Source organism: Megascapheus bottae, chromosome 17 (genome assembly GCF_031878675.1).
Source record: "Megascapheus bottae isolate mThoBot1 chromosome 17, mThoBot2.hap1, whole genome shotgun sequence".
Taxonomy (NCBI): Eukaryota; Metazoa; Chordata; class Mammalia; order Rodentia; family Geomyidae; genus Megascapheus; species Megascapheus bottae.
The window spans coordinates 29,533,944-29,552,374 of NC_143525.1; the positions used below are offsets into that span (position 1 = coordinate 29,533,944).

The 18,431-nt window shown below is 52.0% G+C and overlaps 1 protein-coding gene across 8 annotated transcripts in view; it reads left to right on the forward strand.

Moving 5' to 3' along the window:
• Positions 1-18,431, forward strand: part of Myo18a (myosin XVIIIA) — a 102,801-nt gene that overhangs the window by 49,252 nt on the left and 35,118 nt on the right. For 4 of the 8 annotated variants that reach the window (XM_090350553.1, XM_090350552.1, XM_090350554.1 and 1 more), the window contains exons 3-17: positions 5,665-5,808; positions 8,622-8,709; positions 8,882-8,988; positions 9,101-9,277; positions 9,588-9,801; positions 9,987-10,129; positions 10,734-10,834; positions 11,543-11,606; positions 11,794-11,938; positions 14,018-14,194; positions 14,381-14,471; positions 14,736-14,928; positions 15,951-16,037; positions 17,964-18,105; positions 18,236-18,395. In XM_090350553.1, coding sequence (XP_090206679.1) covers positions 5,665-5,808; positions 8,622-8,709; positions 8,882-8,988; positions 9,101-9,277; positions 9,588-9,801; positions 9,987-10,129; positions 10,734-10,834; positions 11,543-11,606; positions 11,794-11,938; positions 14,018-14,194; positions 14,381-14,471; positions 14,736-14,928; positions 15,951-16,037; positions 17,964-18,105; positions 18,236-18,395 — 2,033 coding nt within the window. The remainder of the gene's footprint in view (positions 1-5,664; positions 5,809-8,621; positions 8,710-8,881; positions 8,989-9,100; positions 9,278-9,587; positions 9,802-9,986; positions 10,130-10,733; positions 10,835-11,542; positions 11,607-11,793; positions 11,939-14,017; positions 14,195-14,380; positions 14,472-14,735; positions 14,929-15,950; positions 16,038-17,963; positions 18,106-18,235; positions 18,396-18,431) is intronic. The other 4 variants (XM_090350555.1, XM_090350558.1, XM_090350556.1 and 1 more) reach the window with 2 other exon arrangements.

Consider the following 18,431-nt stretch of genomic DNA (forward strand, 5'->3'; position numbering starts at 1 on the left):
AGAGGGGTGTCACTAGGAAGGATACTAAATTAGTGCAGGGCTGATGTGCCCAAGACTTGGGTAAGCTAAAGCACAAAACAGACCCATACTTTATTACCCCCAAATGGTGGCTGTCCTGTCTGCCTCTTACTTCTTTGGGTGATTTGATTAACTAGGCATGTGGCTTCCACTAAGGTCAGCCTGTGATTTCAAAGGGTTGTATTTGAGATACACATTAAAAGAACCTTAGAACAGAATGGATTTTTCAAATTTATTTTTTATTTTTATTTATTTATTTATTTAGTGGGTCATGGGGCTTGAACTCTGGGCCTGGGAGCTGTTCCTGAGCACTCCAGCTCAAGGCTACCAACCTACCACTAGACCTGGGCATTGTCCCTTGAGCCACAGCCCCACTCCCCCCCCCCTTTTTTAGTGATTAATTGGAGATAAGAGTCTCAAGTTCTTTAGTGCCCAGGCTGGCTTTGAACCACGATCCTCAGATCTCAGCCTCCTGAGTAGCTAAGATTACAGGTGTGAGCCACCGTGCCCAGCTGGATTTTTTTTTTATTTGCTGCAAAATTATTTGTAAAGTGCTTTAGAAGAGGTTCTGGCAAGGCAGCAATTGCAATCATCATCTTCTGTTAGGGGGATGGGAGGAAAGAAGAGGACAGGGAAGGGAATGGGTCCCGCAGTGAGGGCCACAGCCAGCCCTGCAATGCCTTAGCATGCCAACCAGCAACTCTTGGCCTTTGAGCCCTCCCTTCCCAGCCCTGCAGCAGAGCACTGTGAGTCCCTTCTTTACAGTGGAGGCTCAGCTCTGCTCAGTAATGGGCTCCCTGTCCATGTGGCTACAAGAGATAGTGGCCCCTGGGACTGCAACTCAGAACATCTTTCTGCGTACCAGCCAGTATTTCATGGCACCCACTGCGCCACATGCAAGCTAGAGCCACAGTCATCATGGGGGGACCCAGACTAGAACACAGCTTGGCAGCTTGGCTGGCAGCAGGAACCCTTAAGTTGACCCTGCTCCCCTCACCCAGGCAATGTGGCTGGCTTTGCAGGAAACCCCGCCCTGCCATTAGCCAGCCTGGCCCTCCCAGTGGCAGTCTCTGTGACCTTAAACAGTTCCCAGTGGAGGGTAGAGGAAGGGTGGGTGCCTGGGTGGAGTGTGCCAGTATTTCCCAGTCAGCTCCTGGGTATCCAGAGGCTGGGATGGTTGGTAGAGCCCTATCCTTGTTTGAGGGCAAATAGAACTACTGTTATTTAAGTGCTTAATCCTTTGTGGCTGGAGCTGCCTCCTCTTCTCTCATCTTTCCACACCCTTTAGAGGGTTGCAGGAGGAGAAACTACAAAGAGACTGCCAAAAGCAGGTTAAAAAGAGAGCTTTCTGGGCCAGCATTGTGTCTCTGTAGGCTTTGAGAGTGTAGATGAAGGGGAGACCAAGACCAAAGACCAGAGAAGCTGGGGAGGAGGCTCAGCGTGCCTTAGAGCCAGGAAGAGCAAGCACCCTGGCCACTGCTCTCTTCAGGGTGAGCAGGCTCCTGGGCTGACTGCCTAGAAAACTGGAGGATAGGGAGCAGGAATGACAGAGGCAGAAAGCCTTTGAGTTAGGCCTTGGGTTGGTGGTAGGAGCTGGCCATTTGAACCCCTCTGTGCCCCAGCTCTGCTGCCTGCCAACTGAAGGGGTAGGATGTAATTGGATTGACTCTTGGTTGCTACCTTGACATACAGCTAGTCACATTGGGGGGGCACTTCCAGGTCTTAGTGCTGGCATCTCCCAGTCCCAGGCTCAGCCTGGGGATACACAGCAGGTGTGCTTTTTTGGAATGAGAAACCAAATTCTTTGGTGCCATTGTTGTATGTGGAAGGTGGAGAGAGTACTTCCCTGTGTGTGTGGTGGGTGAATTCTATGTATGGGGTGGGCAGGGATGCAGACTGATGCTAATATCTCCCTATATTTGTGTGACTGTAGCTGGAGGGCAGCTCCAAGGGTGGTGGTGCCCCCCCTAGAAGTCCTCAGCTTGCTGCCAGCTCCATACCCTCAGAGACTACCCAGACAGCCAAGAGTCCTGCCCCCCCACTCGCCATGAATGGCCTGGGGGCTGCCTCAGCAGAAGGCCCAAGTGAGGACGGCCAGGGCCTGTCCCGCAAGCGAGTGGCGAATGCAGTGAGGAAGGTGGTGAGCAAGGTGCTGCCTGGTGAGGAGCCTGGTGGTGCCAAGGAGCCTCTAGGACGAGGGGCCAAGTCCCCTGAACATCCAGCACGAGGCAAGAAGGGAGAAAAAGCCTCTAGCCCCAAGCCTCCACCACCTCCTCCTCCTCCTCCCCCTGCTCCCCCAAAGCCTGAGGCAAAGAAGGAAGCAGCCAAGGATGAGCTCTCTGTGGGCCTGCGAAGCCTGATGTCTCGGGGCCGAGGCAAGGACCATAAGCCCCGTGGCAAGCAGTCACCCGTGAAGGGGGAGAAGTCTTCCAGCCAAGAGACAGGCTCCTTGGGGAAACCAGGCTCCCCAAGTATGGTGGACTCCCCTGAGAAAACGAGATTCCCAGCCAAGCCTGAAATGCCAAAGAAGCAGCGCTCCCCAGCTCCATCGCAAGAGCTGGTGGACTCAGCTTCTGCTCACTTGAAGTCAGATCTCCCTGGAGAGCAGCAGACCAAGTCACCAACCCCTGGCGTGCAGCAGGAGGTACCCAAGTGTGCCACTAACATCCTCTGTCCAAGAGCTCCCCCTGCCCCCCTGCACAGCCTCACACTTCCTCAGGCCTCAAGGAACCTTGCATGAAGCTGGTCCAGGGCCACATGCCTATGCAGGACTGCATGGCTTGCCTTAACTGAACGCCAGACAGAAACCATGGTGGCCTGGGCTGTGGCCCAGTGGCTGGATGGGAAATGCTAACCAGCATGTTACAAAGACTTGCCATGGGGGGGTGGGGGCCAGGCGGGGGTTGAGACTTAGTCCTCAGCTACATGGTACCATCTTGAGGTCCCAGATCCCAAGTGGTAATGTTGACGTCTTAGAACATTATACACAATGCGTAATAAGCTGCAACCTGTGGCAAACGCATGAGTAGTTTCCAAGCAAATCTTTGATTCTTCCCACTACTGGAAGATAGAGGATCAGCATAGCTAAGAAAAATCTTTTCTTTTCTTTTTTGCTCTACTGGGATTTGAACTCAGGACTTTGTCCCTGATAGGCAAATCTTCTGCCATTTGAGCTATTCCCCACCCCCCAAATCTATTGTTTGGGGGACTCTGGATTTTGGAGTTGCAAATAAGGAGTAATACTTGCTTTGAAGGGCTGCTATGAAGATTAGAAATGATGCAGGTAATGCTCTAAACTTGGTCCCTGGCAACATGCCCATAAATTATAGTGTTGATGCTAATGACGATGAATGCCATTATTTCTTTCCTCAGGCCTGGCCTGCATGTCCCCCTCTGGAAGTTGGACTTTTATGGAATCCTATGCTTAGGTGGCAGATAGGCACAAATGAGTTTTTCTATATCTAGGGCTACCCTGGTTTTTCAGGAAGTGCCCTCTGGGTGGGGTAGGGGCAGAGATGGAATACCATCATTCCAGCCCTTCCCCTGGGAAATACATGTGTATGTGTATATATGTGCTCACATGTGCTGGTGCATGAGTGCATGTATGTGCATATGTGTTGGGAAAGACTTGAAGTGTCATTCCTGCTTGTGGTTAAAAGGAGAGTGCTCAGGGCCAGGAGTTTGGCCTAGTGGGAAAGTGCTTGCCTAGCATACACAAAGACCAGGGTTCGATTCCTCAGTACCACATATATAGAAAAAAGCTGGAAGTGGTGCTAAGGCTCAAGTGGTAGAGCTCTAGCCTTGAGAAAGTCTAAGGATATTGCTCAGACCCTGAGCTCAAGCCCAGGACTGGCCAAACAAAAAAAGGAGAGGGCTCACGAGGAAGCCTGTGGGCTGGGAGTGTGGCCTAGTGTTAGAGTGCTTGACTAATATGCATGAAGCCCTGGGTTCCATTCCTTGGTACCACATACACAGAAAAAGCTGAAAGTGGTGCTGTGGCTCAAGTGGTATAGCACTAGTCTTGAGCCAAAAAACAAAAACAAAAACAAAAAAACAACCTTGGCCTGAGTTCAAGCCCCAGCACGGGCTTCCCTCCTGGCCTACTCTTAAGTCGGAGCAGGAAATGTTCCTTGCACATGGGAGTTAGCAGGGGTATTCTTGCTGGATGGGCAGGGCATGAGCTCAACTCTGATTCCTCAGGAGAGTCTATAAGTAGCTAGGAGAGTCATGTGCCCATCCTGGGCTGCACCCTCTGCTTCCCTGTCTCCCTGGTGGCTGGGCCATGCCCTGACCTGGACTACAGTCACCTGTCACCTGAGCCTGGAAGGGGCTAGAAGGTACATGGATTAACAGGGCCATTTATTGAGCACATGGTAAAGGTACATGGATTAACAGGGCCATTTATTGAGCACATGGTAAAGATGGCAGGAAGAAATCACCCCTCCCTTTCAGGCATCTGTGCTTTTTATTTGCTCATCTGCTAGTTTCAAAACTCAAATTGGCACCTGCTTGTCTCCCTCACCGTGCTCTACTTCCCAGTGGCCTTTGGGCTAGGAGCTTGGCATGCAATTTGCTCCCACCCTTCCTCAGGCCAGAACTAATGGTGGTTTAACCTTCAGGCAGGAGCTGCCCCTGAGGTCCAGCCGAGCCCCTCGGAGGAGGCCCACCGACGGCTTGAGAGGATCTTCACAGCTTCTGTAATGCTCTTGTGGGGGGTCCCCGGGCTCTGGCTCTCCCAGACCAGAGGCTGGGCTGTGTGTCTGTGGTAGGAAGGCATTGTGGAGGACTGCCCCTCTGGAGAACGCAGAGGAAGAAGCTCTTCCTCCCCTTCCCTGGCTCTGTTCTCCTGCCTTGATGGCATATATTGGTGGTAGGGCCAGATGGGTGGCAAGGGCCATTGTGATGCTTTCGCTTTCCAGGTCTAGGCTGGCCCCAGGGTCTGCCCACAATACTTTGGCTCTTTCACAGTTGACAAGTGGCCCCTTGTCACATTACCCAGGCTCTCATACATTTGGGCCTTGCCATGAGGCTAATGTGCCTGCCTGAGCATGGCAGGTGTGGCACATGGAAGGCCAAAGAAGGCGTCCTTGATTTTGGGTTTCTAGAGGGACAGCTCTGGGAGACAGTCCTCCCTCGGCCTGGGGAGTGGCATCCCCTTGGGCATGCATTTGGAGGTGAGGGATGGCTCTGTGCTGGTGTCTGGTGCCCACAGGGGAGCAGGGCTGAGGCAAGAATGTCCCAGGAAAACCAGGCCCTGGCTGTGGTGAGGTGGCCTGGCACACCCATGGAAGAAGGAGCCTAATTCAGAATGGGCCAGATGGCCAGCCCATGAGAGCCAGGCAGTGGCAGAGCAGCAGACCCCTGCCGGTCACACAGATGACTCACAGAGCCTCTTTCATGGAGGTGGGGGAAGGGTTGTCGGATCCAAATGTCTCTTCCTCTCGGTCTGGCTTCTTTTTATGTGCGTTTCTCCTGCCCAGGCCAAATAAGGTCTGCCTGGAGCACAATTCTGTCCTCCGTTCTGCACGTTGGACCGCCAAAGAATGCCGGCCCATTGGCCTGGAAGTGCTTGCTGAGGGGTGACAAGCAAGTGTCTGCTTATCTTCACCCCTCTTCTCTCTCTCTTTTTTTGTTTGCTGCCGGTAGCTGGACCCTGAGGCCGCCTCTCCTGTCCACAGCCAGGTAGGGTGCTCCTGCCCCCTTCAGGAGCCCCCCGATTCCTCCAGTGACCACCCACTGCCCCTGGCCTGTACCTGGGCTGGCGTCTGTGCTCGGGCCTCCTGCTGGAGTGTAAGGCCTCTTCCCCCCACCTCCCCTGGTGCCTGCCCCATGTCTGGGGGATCCCCCAAGGGAGGCAGTGTTAGGGACTGAGATATCGCAGCTTTGTCCCATACCCCAAGGGAGTGTCACCAATGGTTTGACGTCTCAAGGTTCTTAGACATTGGAGCCCAAGGGCCAGCTAAGTTCTAGGTGGTATAGCCCTACTCACTCTTAGTAGGGCTCCCTCACCAGAGCCTATAGATAAGAAGGTCTTTGTCTCCACCTCCTGGCCAGTGTGAGAAATCTGTTCCCAGATTAGCTCCTAAAAAGCCCTTAGTTACCTTTGGTGTCACCCCAGCACTTGACCATCATACCCATTACACATAATTTGAAGAGAATAAAACATTACGATTTTTTTTTGTAGTTTACACATTTTTTTAGGAGTAGAGCTTGGGCCTCATGTTTTCTAGTCAGGCACTCTACTGCTTGAGCCAACGCACCTTGGCCCTTTTCTGCGTTCTTATTTTTGGGTTAGGGTCATGCTGGGACCATGATCCTCCTATTTAGGTTTCTCTGTGTTGCTGTTATCATAGGCTTGGGACACTGAGCCCAGCGATTAGTTGAAACCGGGATTTCACTAATGTTTTTTCCTAGGCTGGCCTCCAGCTGTGACCCTGAGTAGCTGGGATTACAGGTGTGAGGTTTTTCTTTTCTTGTTTTTCTTCCCTCATGAACTTTCCTGCCCTGTCTGGCTTTGAACTGTGATCCTCAGATTGACATTTCCTGAGTAGCTAAGATGACAGGTATAAGCCATCTATGATACAGGGCATATTTATTTTTTTAAAGATAGGGTCTCACTACATAGCTCAGGCTGGTCTTGAACTTGCCTCCTGCCTTAGCCTTCTGAATGTTAAGATTATAGTTGAGGCCGGGAGTTTGGCCTAGTGGTTAAAGTGCTTGCCTAGCATGCATGAAGACCCGGGTTCGATTCCTTGGTACCACATACATAGAAAAAAGCCGGAAGTGGTACTGAGGCTCAAGTGGTAGAGCTCTAGCCTTGAGAAAGTCCAAGGACAGTGCTCAGGCCCTGAGCTCAAGCCCAGGACTGGCAAAAAAAAAAAAAAAAAAAGATTATAGTTGAGCACCACCATGTGCAGCCTCGGTTTCATTTCTTATATTAAAAAAAAAAGACATGGGGCTGGGAGTTTGGCCTAGTGGTAGAGTACTTGCCTAGCAGGCACGAAGACCCGGGTTTGACTCCTCGGTACCACATACGTAGAAAAAAATCAGAAGTGGTGCAGTGGCTCTAGTGGTAGAGTGCTAGCCTTGAAAAAGCCCAAGGACAGTGCTCAGGCCCTGAGTTCAAGCCCAGGACTGCCCCCCCCCCCCAAAAAAAGACACAAAACTTGCCCTTTCAAATATCCTCACTTCAACAAATCAAACATTGTTACTTAGCCTCATTATGATCATGCTATTTGAAGGACAATTTCCATGGGATTTCAGAGGTCTGTGTACACGGGTGTGGCCCAACTTTCTCACTCTGTAGTTGGAGAAACAGGATTTATCCAAAGCCAGAATCCAACCTTGGTGGAGGACCCAGATTTCATTTTTCATTCAAATCCAAGTATGTGACATGCAGTATTTACTAGTGTCCTACAGAACATACAGTACTTCTGACTGTGTTTCTCATTCTTTCCTGATCTCTTACACAGGGGTCAGAGTCACATAGTAGTATCTAGATGTTGTCCAAGGGTCTCATGGAAAAGGGACCCTGGGGTAAGGGACTCAGAGGTTCCTAGACGGGGACCGTGAAGGAAGGTGTGGAGGCCATTGCAGTCGTAGGAACTTCTGAAATGGCCAGCTTGCCCCCAGGAACCACAAGGTAGACTTACTGCCATTTTGCCCAAATCTGACAAGGGAGAAATAGGCCAAGGGAACTGTGCCCTTCTCTTGTCCCAGTACCATCACTTCCCAGCTCTAGTATCCTTCTTAGGAGATGCTACTAGATCTTGTAGCCTCATACCTTAATAGTGCCCATAAATGCTTGCTTTCAACCGATGGTCACCTGGGGCTTCTGGGGGCTGCCACCCCCTTGACATCCATTCCTGAGAATGTGAATCCATCACATTCTTCTGTGAGACATGTAAGTTTCTCCCTGCAGGTTTTCCCTGCCCCCATATCTTCCCCTATGTTGTCTTGTGCCCTTAATTTGTGGCATTAGCATATCCAGTAAGTCCATGCAACAACCACCTTCAGGCCTAGGTCTCTGCTGACCATGGCCTGGAGACGCAGGGAAGCTGGCACTTCTGTAGCCAGAGCTCAGGGCCCACCTACCATTCTAGACTACAAAGTCCTAGGAGTTTACTTCTCTGCTCCAGTCTAAAAGAAATGGCCTTTCTCAGCTCAGTAGAGGAGGGCTATTATTGGCATAAAAGAACTGATGCCTGTGGTCCAGGGATCAGGGTTTGGGGCCAGGACACTGATCCCATAGGCTTGGCATGGAGGAAGGGTAGAGGACAGCTGGGATTTTTTTTTCCTGGGGACTGGTTTCCTGGGTACTGTGTCCTGCCTGTGTCCCTGTTCTTCCAGATTCTCCATACTGGTATGGTCCCTAGCCTTGTCTCTGTCCTCTGGGATCCTCGGCACTTACCATCTTCCTCCTAGCTTCTCCATCCTCCTTCCCTGACACCTCTGATGTCCCTGTGTTGTGTCTACCACTTAACCGCTTCCCTTGCCCAGTGTTAGATCTTGAATCCCCTCCCTTTACCTCTTTACTCTTGCTGTCCTTGTCTCTACCTTCTAGAGTCTGCTTTGACTATGTATTCTTCCCCTCCCTCTGATAGGCCAAGACGGAAGAGCAGATTGCAGCTGAAGAGGCGTGGTATGAGACGGAGAAGGTGTGGCTGGTCCATAAAGATGGCTTCTCCCTGGGTAAGTCTCAGGAATTTAGGGACAGATGCTGGGACTGTGAATGCTTGGAAGCTGGCATTGGTGTGCCTCTGTGTCTCTTGAGAGCAAAGAGAGGCTCGTGACCTGGTGGGGAGGATGGCAGGACCAAGAAGGGCCCAAGTAGTCCATGTCCAACAGTATCCCTGCTCTGCAGCCAGTCAGCTCAAATCTGAGGAGCTCAGCCTACCTGAGGGGAAGGTGCGTGTGAAGCTGGACCATGATGGAGCCATCCTGGATGTAGATGAGGATGACATAGAGAAGGTGGGTTGGAGGCTGCTGGAGGGCATGGGGGGTGGGGGGGAGAGCAGGTCTGTCCTTTGTGATGGGCATAGTTTCCACTTTTCACCATCCACCTGCCTGTCCTTCTGTCCAGGCTAACGCTCCTTCCTGCAACCGTCTAGAAGACCTGACCTCACTGGTGTACCTCAATGAGTCCAGCGTCCTGCACACACTGCGCCAACGCTACGGTGCTAGCCTGCTGCATACCTACGCTGGCCCCAGCCTGCTCGTGCTCAGCCCCCGGGGAGCCCCTGCTGTGTACTCAGAGAAGGTGTAGTCTCTAGGCTACTATGCTGATTTATAGACCCACCTATCTACTACTCACCCCATCTTCCCTGCTTCTCTTCTCTGGGACTCTTGCCCCACCCTCACAGTTGGTCTTGGGAAGAGAAGTCATTCCAGGAGTGGAGTAGAGGAACTTCCTGCAACCTTTAATAGAGTTCAGGACTTGGCTAGTATCTGCATTTCCTCAGAATTCCTTTTACCCGTGGTATGAAAATCCAGAAACATGTGAACCCTGGAGGTGAGGTCCAGGGTCAACCAGTTGAGACCCTTTCCCTTCATCCTGTCTTCTGCTCAAGGTGATGCACATGTTCAAGGGGTGTCGACGGGAGGACATGGCACCCCACATCTATGCTGTGGCCCAGACTGCGTACAGGGCAATGCTGATGAATCGGCAGGACCAGTCGATTGTCCTCTTAGGCAGTAGTGGCAGTGGCAAGACTACCAGCTGCCAGCATCTGGTACAATACCTGGCCACCATTGCTGGCACCAGTGGGAACAAGGTGTTTTCTGGTAAGGTGAAGACCACAGGGAAAGCTGAGAATGGGGTGGGGAGGGTCGGGAAGACTCTCTGAGGTGCCAGCTCTTTTTCTCCCTTGCGGCCCCCTCTGTCCATGAGCAGTTCTGCTTTCAGTGGCCCTTCATGCCACGGCTGTCCCTGGCTTTCCTAATGTCCTTTGGGGGCCTGTGTTCTGCAGTGGAGAAGTGGCAAGCTCTTTATACCCTCCTGGAAGCCTTTGGAAACAGCCCTACCATCATGAATGGCAATGCCACCCGCTTCTCTCACATTCTCTCCCTGGACTTTGACCAAGCTGGCCAGGTGGCCTCAGCCTCCATTCAGGTAAGGGGGTACTGGCTAGGCCTAGGTAGTAGAAATGGGCCCATGGTTTTATACCCTAGAAACCAGTCTCTTTCTGGGGTCTCTCACTAAATGGATTCAGGTACAGATGGGACTGGCTGGTGCCAGATCCCCTGGCCTGCAGTCCAGGCCTTCTGCCCAGCTCCCTTTTCCTTTCTGAGCCTGAGACTATCTGATCACCTCAACTCCTTACCACTGGTGGTCTAGGCTGTGCCCACTTTCTGGGATCCATGCTCAGGGCCTTCTCTCAGGCTGTTATGAGCAGAGATCAACTTATTGGTAAAGTAAGGCCCAGCCCAGGCCTGTCTCTCCCCATGCTAGATGCAGTTCCTCACCACGGGCTTCATTCACTCAAGGAAGGCTAGTTTCTGGGTGGTGGGAAGGTGGCAGGGCCTCATTCAGGAGCTGGGCCTGTCTTTCATCTGGCTCTAATTTCTGCCTTGTTTAACCCTGCGGTGACCTGGCCACCCATTGAGCACCCTGAGAATAAGATGCAGGCTTAGAGGATCAGGCTTGGCTCCTCCTGTATGGAGTGGAAAGAACTTGACCCAAAGTACCTTCCTTCCTCATTTCTCTTGTGCTGCAGACAATGCTTCTGGAGAAGCTGCGAGTGGCCAGACGCCCAGCCAGTGAGGCCACGTTCAATGTCTTCTATTACCTGCTGGCCTGTGTGGATGGTACCCTCAGGTGAGGCTGGACAGAGGGTGCAGTGAGGCATCTCTGACCTCCAATTCATTGACTGGGCTCCTGATCTAATTGCCCTCTGGGCTGTATGCATTACCTGCTATGTGCCGGTCTCTGAGCTGGGCCCTGGGAATAGCAAATTGATTGAGGCTCAGACCTTGCCTTCCAGTAATGTTTTGATCCTGGTTCTGAGGCCTTGCTGTACTAGAGGGACAGCACTGATGCTTTAGTATTCCCAGGGCCTTCCCAGGGATCTCTGTTACCCAGGAAACTAGGTCTGGGGAAGCCCACCCAGATGGCAGATGGTGGCTGACTCTCCTACAGTTACACAGCTAGTGCGGGTTAAGTTAGAGCCAAGAGCCAAGTCTTCTCCGAGCCCTCCAGTTGGCATTTCTGGCCCCATCAACTGCCTTGCTCTTCCATTTACAACTTCAGACTTGCTGTCTGATCAGTGGACAATGATAAACAATAAGGCCAAATAGGCAGCCCCAGGCATTATCCTTTTTAGCTCTTCTCATAGCACAGGCACAGTCTGTATCCATTATAGGCAGGTTTCCTGCATCTTTCCCGGGGATCTGGCCCAGACATCCTGGCCAATTAGGAAAGGTGGCAGAATGGGCCTGATAATTCTGATGATGGATAGACGGGGAGAAGGTGTATCTGTCTCTACCCTGGGACCAGGCCATGATGATGCCTCATTTGTACCCCTAGGACAGAGCTCCACTTGAATCACTTGGCAGAGAACAACGTGTTTGGGATTGTGCCACTGGCTAAGGTGAGGGGCCTATAGGGACTGGGGACAGCCGTGGACCTTGGGGATAGAAGTAGCTTCAGTTGGCATGTGGTGCCCCATAGGTGGTTTTACCTGATCCCTGCCCTCTCCAAGGGTCTAGCAGTAACATGATATGCTGAGAGAGAAGCCCCTCCCAGATCGAAAGCTAGTATGTCATCTACCTCTGCAGCCCGAGGAGAAGCAGAAGGCAGCTCAACAGTTCAGTAAGCTGCAGACAGCCATGAAGGTACTGGCCATCTCCCCCGATGAGCAGAAGACCTGCTGGCTCATCCTGGCTGCCATCTACCACCTGGGGGCCGCAGGAGCCACCAAAGGTAACCTGCAGCCTGTCTTGTCACCATGAGAACTTGCAGAGGCCCTACCCACTTCTGATTTGGTCTTATCCACCCCACATTGACTGAGTTGTTAGCAAACATTCAACTTTTGCTTGTACCCCCTTTTCAGTACCCCACATCAAAACTGGAGAAGCATGACTGCCAGTGAAGGCCAGAGGCCTGCCTTAACTGGCAGAACCAGGAGCATCAAGATACATGGGCAGATGGGATGTGGGTTGAGGGGAAAGGAAGGTACTCCGTCAGAGCAGCCGCTGGAATAACTCTCCTTCTTGTTCCCTTCCTGACAGAGGCCCTCGAGGAGGAAGCGGGTAACTGATCTTGGCCCGCCTTGGGGTGTAGGAACTGCTTGCCTTGTCCTGGTGTTTCCTTAGGCTTTCTGGGGACTGGGTTCATTTGTCATAGCACAGAGGGACTGATCTGGGCAGAAGCCCCAGGTTAAGGGTAGAAGGGGAGCCGGTTGGCTGCAGGGCTCTTCCATGTCCCCAGAATAGCTGCTTTTCTTTATTGATCTTGCATCCAGATCCTTGAGCTTTTTGGATGTCCCCAAATAATGGCTCATTTGGGGGCAGTATGGGTTTGCTTCCTTCCTGGGGCTTCCTGAGACCAGTTTCCCCATTCTTTCCTTCTGTTAGTTGGTTTGGTAGTTGTTGCTCTTCCTTTTGCATGTCTGGGTGGAGGCCACTAAGGGGCAGCTGGGACCATGGCTTCTGTATTTGGGCTCTGGGAGCTTCTGAATGGCTAAAGCTCTGTCTAGCTTGGGAGGTTGCATTGGAAGGTGGTGATGTGGGCATCTCTTCACTCCTGCCTTCTCCAGCTTAGGATAAAGAGAATGCTGGCTCTGAACAGCACCTCAGGCTTTGGCTCTGTCTTCCTCTGGGATGTGAAGGCCCCCAGACTGCATAGCAGGCGAAGGAACTGAAGGGGGTTGGAGGGAGGTTAGCACTGGCGGTGATGGGTGCATGGTGGAACTGTTATCTGACTCCTTATGATCGCAAGTGACACTCATACCAAGAAGCAGTAGCTCTGGATTAGAGTTGCTTTCAGTGCTTGTGTGTGGGAGTGTGGACAGGTGTGTGGCTGTTTTGAGAGTTTGTTTACCCTAAGGGGTACAAACTCAGATTTCCTCTGACCCTATACAGCTGTGACTGTAGGTGGAACACTCTGGATGTTGAGTAGTGTGGCTACCTCCTTTTCCAGGGTGTGTGTGTGTGTGTGTGTGTGTGTGTGTGTGTGTGTGTGTGTGTGTGTATTAGGACATCTTTGCAGGTGTCTCTTTGTGTGTGTGTCAATGTGTTCACATCCACATACATACTCTTCGAAGCTGTGTGTGTTTGAGTCTCCAGGGCTTGTTTTCTTGCCTACTCATCTTCAAAAACCCCCACCCCATAGTCCCTTCCTGAGGGCCTGGCAGGCTCAGTTGATGACTGTTTGCTAACACACTGTTTTTCTTTGCATGCTGCATGCTGGTCCTTTGCCTTACAGAAGCTGCTGAAGGTAAAACCTTGTTTCTTGTTAGCTTTCCTTAATTGCTGTGATTAGACTCCTGTTGGCTGAGGCACATATGTCTGTGTGGGCTATTCCTTTTCCCCTGCGGCTTTGTTGCCTCCCCACTGTTGAGATGTGGTGTCTGTGGTCTCGCCTGGGGCAAGAGGAGGGAGAGAGGGGGGTCCTAATGCATCTAGGGAAGGGGCAGGCAAGGCCACTCTCTTGTGCTGAGTCCTTCATAGGCTCTCGTGGTTCCTGCCCTCTTCCTGAGTGAGCCCACTTCTCCTATGACCTTGTCCTTTCCCAGCCCATGTTGGGTGTCCTTGGACAGAGGGAGTTTTGCAGCAGACTGGGTGCCCTCTGGTGGCAGCTATGGAATTGCTTCTTTTATTCTTTATACCAAGGCTGTCCCTGTTCTCATGAAGCCCATGTGGTGTCATCAAGGCTGGTCTTTGCCTCCAGAAGATACCTTCTCCCAGTCCTGTGGGGGTTTGGGAGTCAATAGGCACAGTGATGGTCAGTCGGCCTAAGGAGAAAAACCCAAGATGCCAGATCCTTTTTTCCACCCCACAGCTGGGCGTAAGCAGTTTGCTCGCCATGAGTGGGCCCAGAAAGCGGCGTATTTGCTGGGCTGCAGCCTGGAGGAGCTGTCCTCGGCCATCTTCAAACACCAGCTCAAGGGTGGCACCCTGCAGCGCTCCACCTCCTTCCGTCAGGGCCCTGAGGAGAGCAGCCTGGGAGAAGGCACAGGTATTTCTCTCCCCACTCCCATTACAGTCCCTTTGGTTGGTGGGTGGTTTTTGGAGACCTCCCATGGGAGCATCGGTGGGCGGGCCCAGTCCCAGGACCCTTTCCTGACTAAATACGTGGGGACAGTTTCAAGGAGGTGGGGTGGCCCAGGAGATAGGAACTAGAGCTGATCCTCTTTTCCCACAGGGCCCAAACTGAGTGCTCTCGAGTGCCTAGAGGGCATGGCGTCTGGCCTCTACAGTGAGCTTTTTACCCTTCTCATCTCCTTGGTGAATAGGTGAGTGTCAAGCAGAGCCCAGGTTCTCCCCACTTCCTGCTTTGGCAAAGGCAGGTTAACATCTTTGTGCCCCTTGGCTAAGGCAGGGCAATCCTCCACCAGCAGAGGGCTCACTATCTCTGTGCCTTGAGCCAGGTGACTCTCTTCTCACTGGGGCAGCACGTGGGCAGGGATGGGGATTTGCTGGTATACCAGAGCCTGACCAAGGGGATCCACTCTGTGGTAGAGCCCTGGCCAGCTCTGACCCTGGCTCTCCCTGTGAAGGGCTCTCAAGTCCAGCCAGCACTCGCTCTGCTCCATGATGATTGTGGACACTCCTGGCTTCCAGAACCCTGAGCAGGGAGGGGCAACCCGTGGAGCCTCCTTTGAGGAGCTATGCCATAACTACGCTCAGGACCGGCTGCAGAGGCTCTTCCATGAACGCACTTTCGTGCAGGAGTTGGAAAGATACAAGGAGGTAGCTTCCATCTGGACCCTGCTTGGGCCCCACCCCTGCCTCACTTTCAAGGACTTCTTAGAGGGGCTTCCATGGATGTGGGAAGGTGACATCTTTCCTGCTGACTGATCCTTCCTCTCTCTCTACTTCCTCTTAGTTTCTGCCCTGCCCTACTTTCTAGAGTGGTAATCTTGTCCTGCCCTTGGTTATATTCTTATTTTACCAAGAATTTGCTCTTAGCTAAGCGCTGGTGGCTCCTGCCTGTAATCTGAGATCTGAGGATCATGGCTCAAAGCAAGCCCAAACAGAAAAGTCCATGAGACTCTTGTCTCCAATTAACCACTAGAAAACAGAAAGTGGAGCTGTGGCTGAAAAGTGGTAGAGCGCTGGTCTTGAGCAAAAGAACTCAGGGACAGTGCCCAAGCCCCAAGTTCAAGCCCTATGGCCACCACCAACAACAACAAAAAGAAATTGCTCTCCACAAGCTGAAGTCATATTCAGGGTCCCTGGAAGCCCCTCCATGCCTTCTGTCAGCACCCTTCTAAGCTCTGTGAATGCCCAAGGCTCAGTTCATGCTTTCATGTATATCTGGACCCAGACTCCCTCCTCTAGAGTTCCTTCTTCCTGATGGTTGGTTAGTGGTTGATTATTTAGAGCCTCTCCCTGAAAATGCATCCCAGGTGGCAAAAGATCTAGAAGTCCTTTCTCACCTGAAATGCACCAAGGAGAGTGTTTATCTGGGATGAGAAAAGACTTGGAGGAACATGCCAGTTTTCTTCCCGTGTTCCAACCTAATGCAACCTATGCAAATAACAGAAGATGCCGTTGGGTTACTGTAAAAAGAGGTTATGAGGATTTTAGCTGTCCATAAATAGTGGGATACCTTGAGAGGTGGAGAGCAAGGGCTCTTTGCTCTTTGAAGGGAGTCCTTGCATGGGACAGGAGGTTAGATTTGCTGTCCCCAGAAGGCTCTTCCTGGCCTGCTGAAAGGGCTGTACCCATACATCTTCCCATGCTCAGTAACCCTCTCCTTTCCTTCTTAGGAGAACATTGAGCTGGCATTTGATGACCTGGAGCCAGCCACAGATGACTCGGTAGCTGCCGTGGACCAGGCCTCCCACCAGTCCCTGGTAGGAATGTGGCGGAGGTCTGGGCTAGCCTTGTTATATTCTTCTATACCTCTGCCTCTGACAGAGTCTTGGTACTGCTAGGACTGCCCCTGTGAGCCAAAGGAGGGCCCCACGGTCAGGCCTGGACACCATGTAGCATACTACTACGAAGCCCTGGCCCTCAGCACTCAGACTGGCCAGGAAGGTGGCCTTATGACTGACACAGTGTGCCAGTGTTCCAGACAGCCAGGCAGGAGGATGTCCCACCTATGTCCCATTTTTTTTTTTTTTTAAACCAGTTGAGGTTCGGGCTTGACCCTATGGCTGGCTAAACCATCAGTGTGTTTTCTCAGAGCCCTGGTGTCCGCTGCTTGGGGTTGAGGATCTGGGCCCAGGGGACATAGTCATTCATTCCCTCTCATTGTCCCCAGGAAGAGGACTGAGGTAGCCTATTAAGGAGGACAGCATCCTGCTGAAACAGAAAAAGAGTATCAGGCTTAAAGTACCCTGTAAGAGGGCAGGCATGGATGCGAGACTTCACCCCTCCACCGAGAGGAAGAACGCTCCATCTCTCTTTGGACTAGCCATCTTGCACACCCACCTTAGTGCCTGTTGAACACTTGGCATTTGGTGACTACTTCAATCCCAGGACTTTAGACCCAATGCTTTAAGACAAATGATACTTTTTGCAGCACTACTGAGCTTTCAACACTGTTTTGGACCTGTCTGGCTCTTGGTCTTCATTGCAACAAGGCTCTGCTGGGCCAGCAGGAGTAGTGGGGACTGATGAGAGTGAGTATCTCTCCGGAGATAAAAGCAGGGAGTGCTCCAGTTCTGCATCTCCCCAGAGAAGGTGGATTTCCTTTTCCTGACACCTGGGCTTCCATGGTTGCCTCCTTCCAAAGCCCTTGCCATTCTCAGGAGATGTGTTCATCCACGTGTCTCATGAGCAGTAGAAGGTCCGGTGTGTGTTGGGCTGGGGCCCCAACATCCTTTCCCTTTGGTGCGCACTATTTGATGGGACTTGGCATCAGGTACCACTTAGTGGTTTCCTTATCCTTCCTTCCATTCACCTCCAGCTGCTAAACGTACCCACCACCCCTGCTTTCTTCTGGTGCTCATGCCCACACCATGGGCAGCTGAGGGAAGGAGATGGAGGTGGTTGGGGTCAGAGAGCAGAGAAATGGTACTTTTTTCATCTTCTTGTTCCTTAATACCTAAAGGCTAAGCCATATAAGGGGTTTGGGCATTTTCTTTTTTGCCCAAAGAAGACATGAAAATTGAATAGGGAAGGCACTTTCAGGACAGATATGGCTACATCTTAGTCTTTATGGGGTATAAGGAAATAGAATTTCACCTCTCTTGAAAAACCAAAGGGTCTACCAACACTAGGTCTGTGTTCTCCTAGGACAGTAGTTGGCTATAGTTCATTGGCACTTGCTTCCTCTAGCTTGCCCCAGTCTCCACTGTTGGCTGCTACCTCCATGTGGTCATGCGTTTCTAGTTCTGGCCCTTGTGTTTGTGCCCTTCAGGGTACCTGTGGGAATCTGAGCATTCTCTGGGTTCTCCCTATGGAGATTCAACCACGATTAATTGAGAGCTTTCTTTGGGCCTGCCACATACAGAGCCCAGGGCCTTGCAGCTTTTATCCTTTGCTCATGTCAGGCAGTGAATATGGGGCTCCTAAAAGTTCCTGGTACCTGTGACACAGAGAGAGGATGGGCGTAGAGTCGCTGGAATTGCTCAGTCTTTGCTGTCCTTGGACTTCAGTCCCAGAAATGAATTGCTGTGGGCTCTCTGAATTCTCTGTGGGCCTCTTTCCGGCTCATTGTCTACTTCCTCCACAAGGTGGCAGCAGCGAGCAGCAGTGGGGCATTGTTTTGGGTGCACGTGTGTGTTTATGGTGTATAGCTCCAAGTGGCAAGGCAGTATTTCTACCCTCTACAGGTCCGCTCACTGGCTCGTGCAGATGAGGCAAGGGGCCTGCTGTGGCTGCTGGAAGAGGAGTCACTGGTGCCAGGGGCCACAGAAGACACCCTCCTGGAGCGCCTTTTCTCCTATTATGGTCCTCAGGAAGATGACAAAAAAGGTAGCGCCTCTCCTCCCTCACCAGAACACCTGGCTGTGCAGATCCAAGAGGTACTCTGTGGGGGCCTCATTGAATCTCTAATCTTTGTGCCCTGACTTTTGGAAACTTGCTTTACCCCTCTCCACTCCAGGCCAAAGCCCTCTTCTACGCAGCAGCAAACCACACCATTTTCTCCTGGGCCACAGCCATGGCACCAACTGGGTGGAGTATAACATGGCTGGCTGGCTGAGCTACACCAAGCAGAATCCAGCCACCCAGAACGCCTCTCGGCTCCTGCAGGATTCCCAAAAGTAAGGATCACTCTCAAGTCTCCTCCCCACAATTGT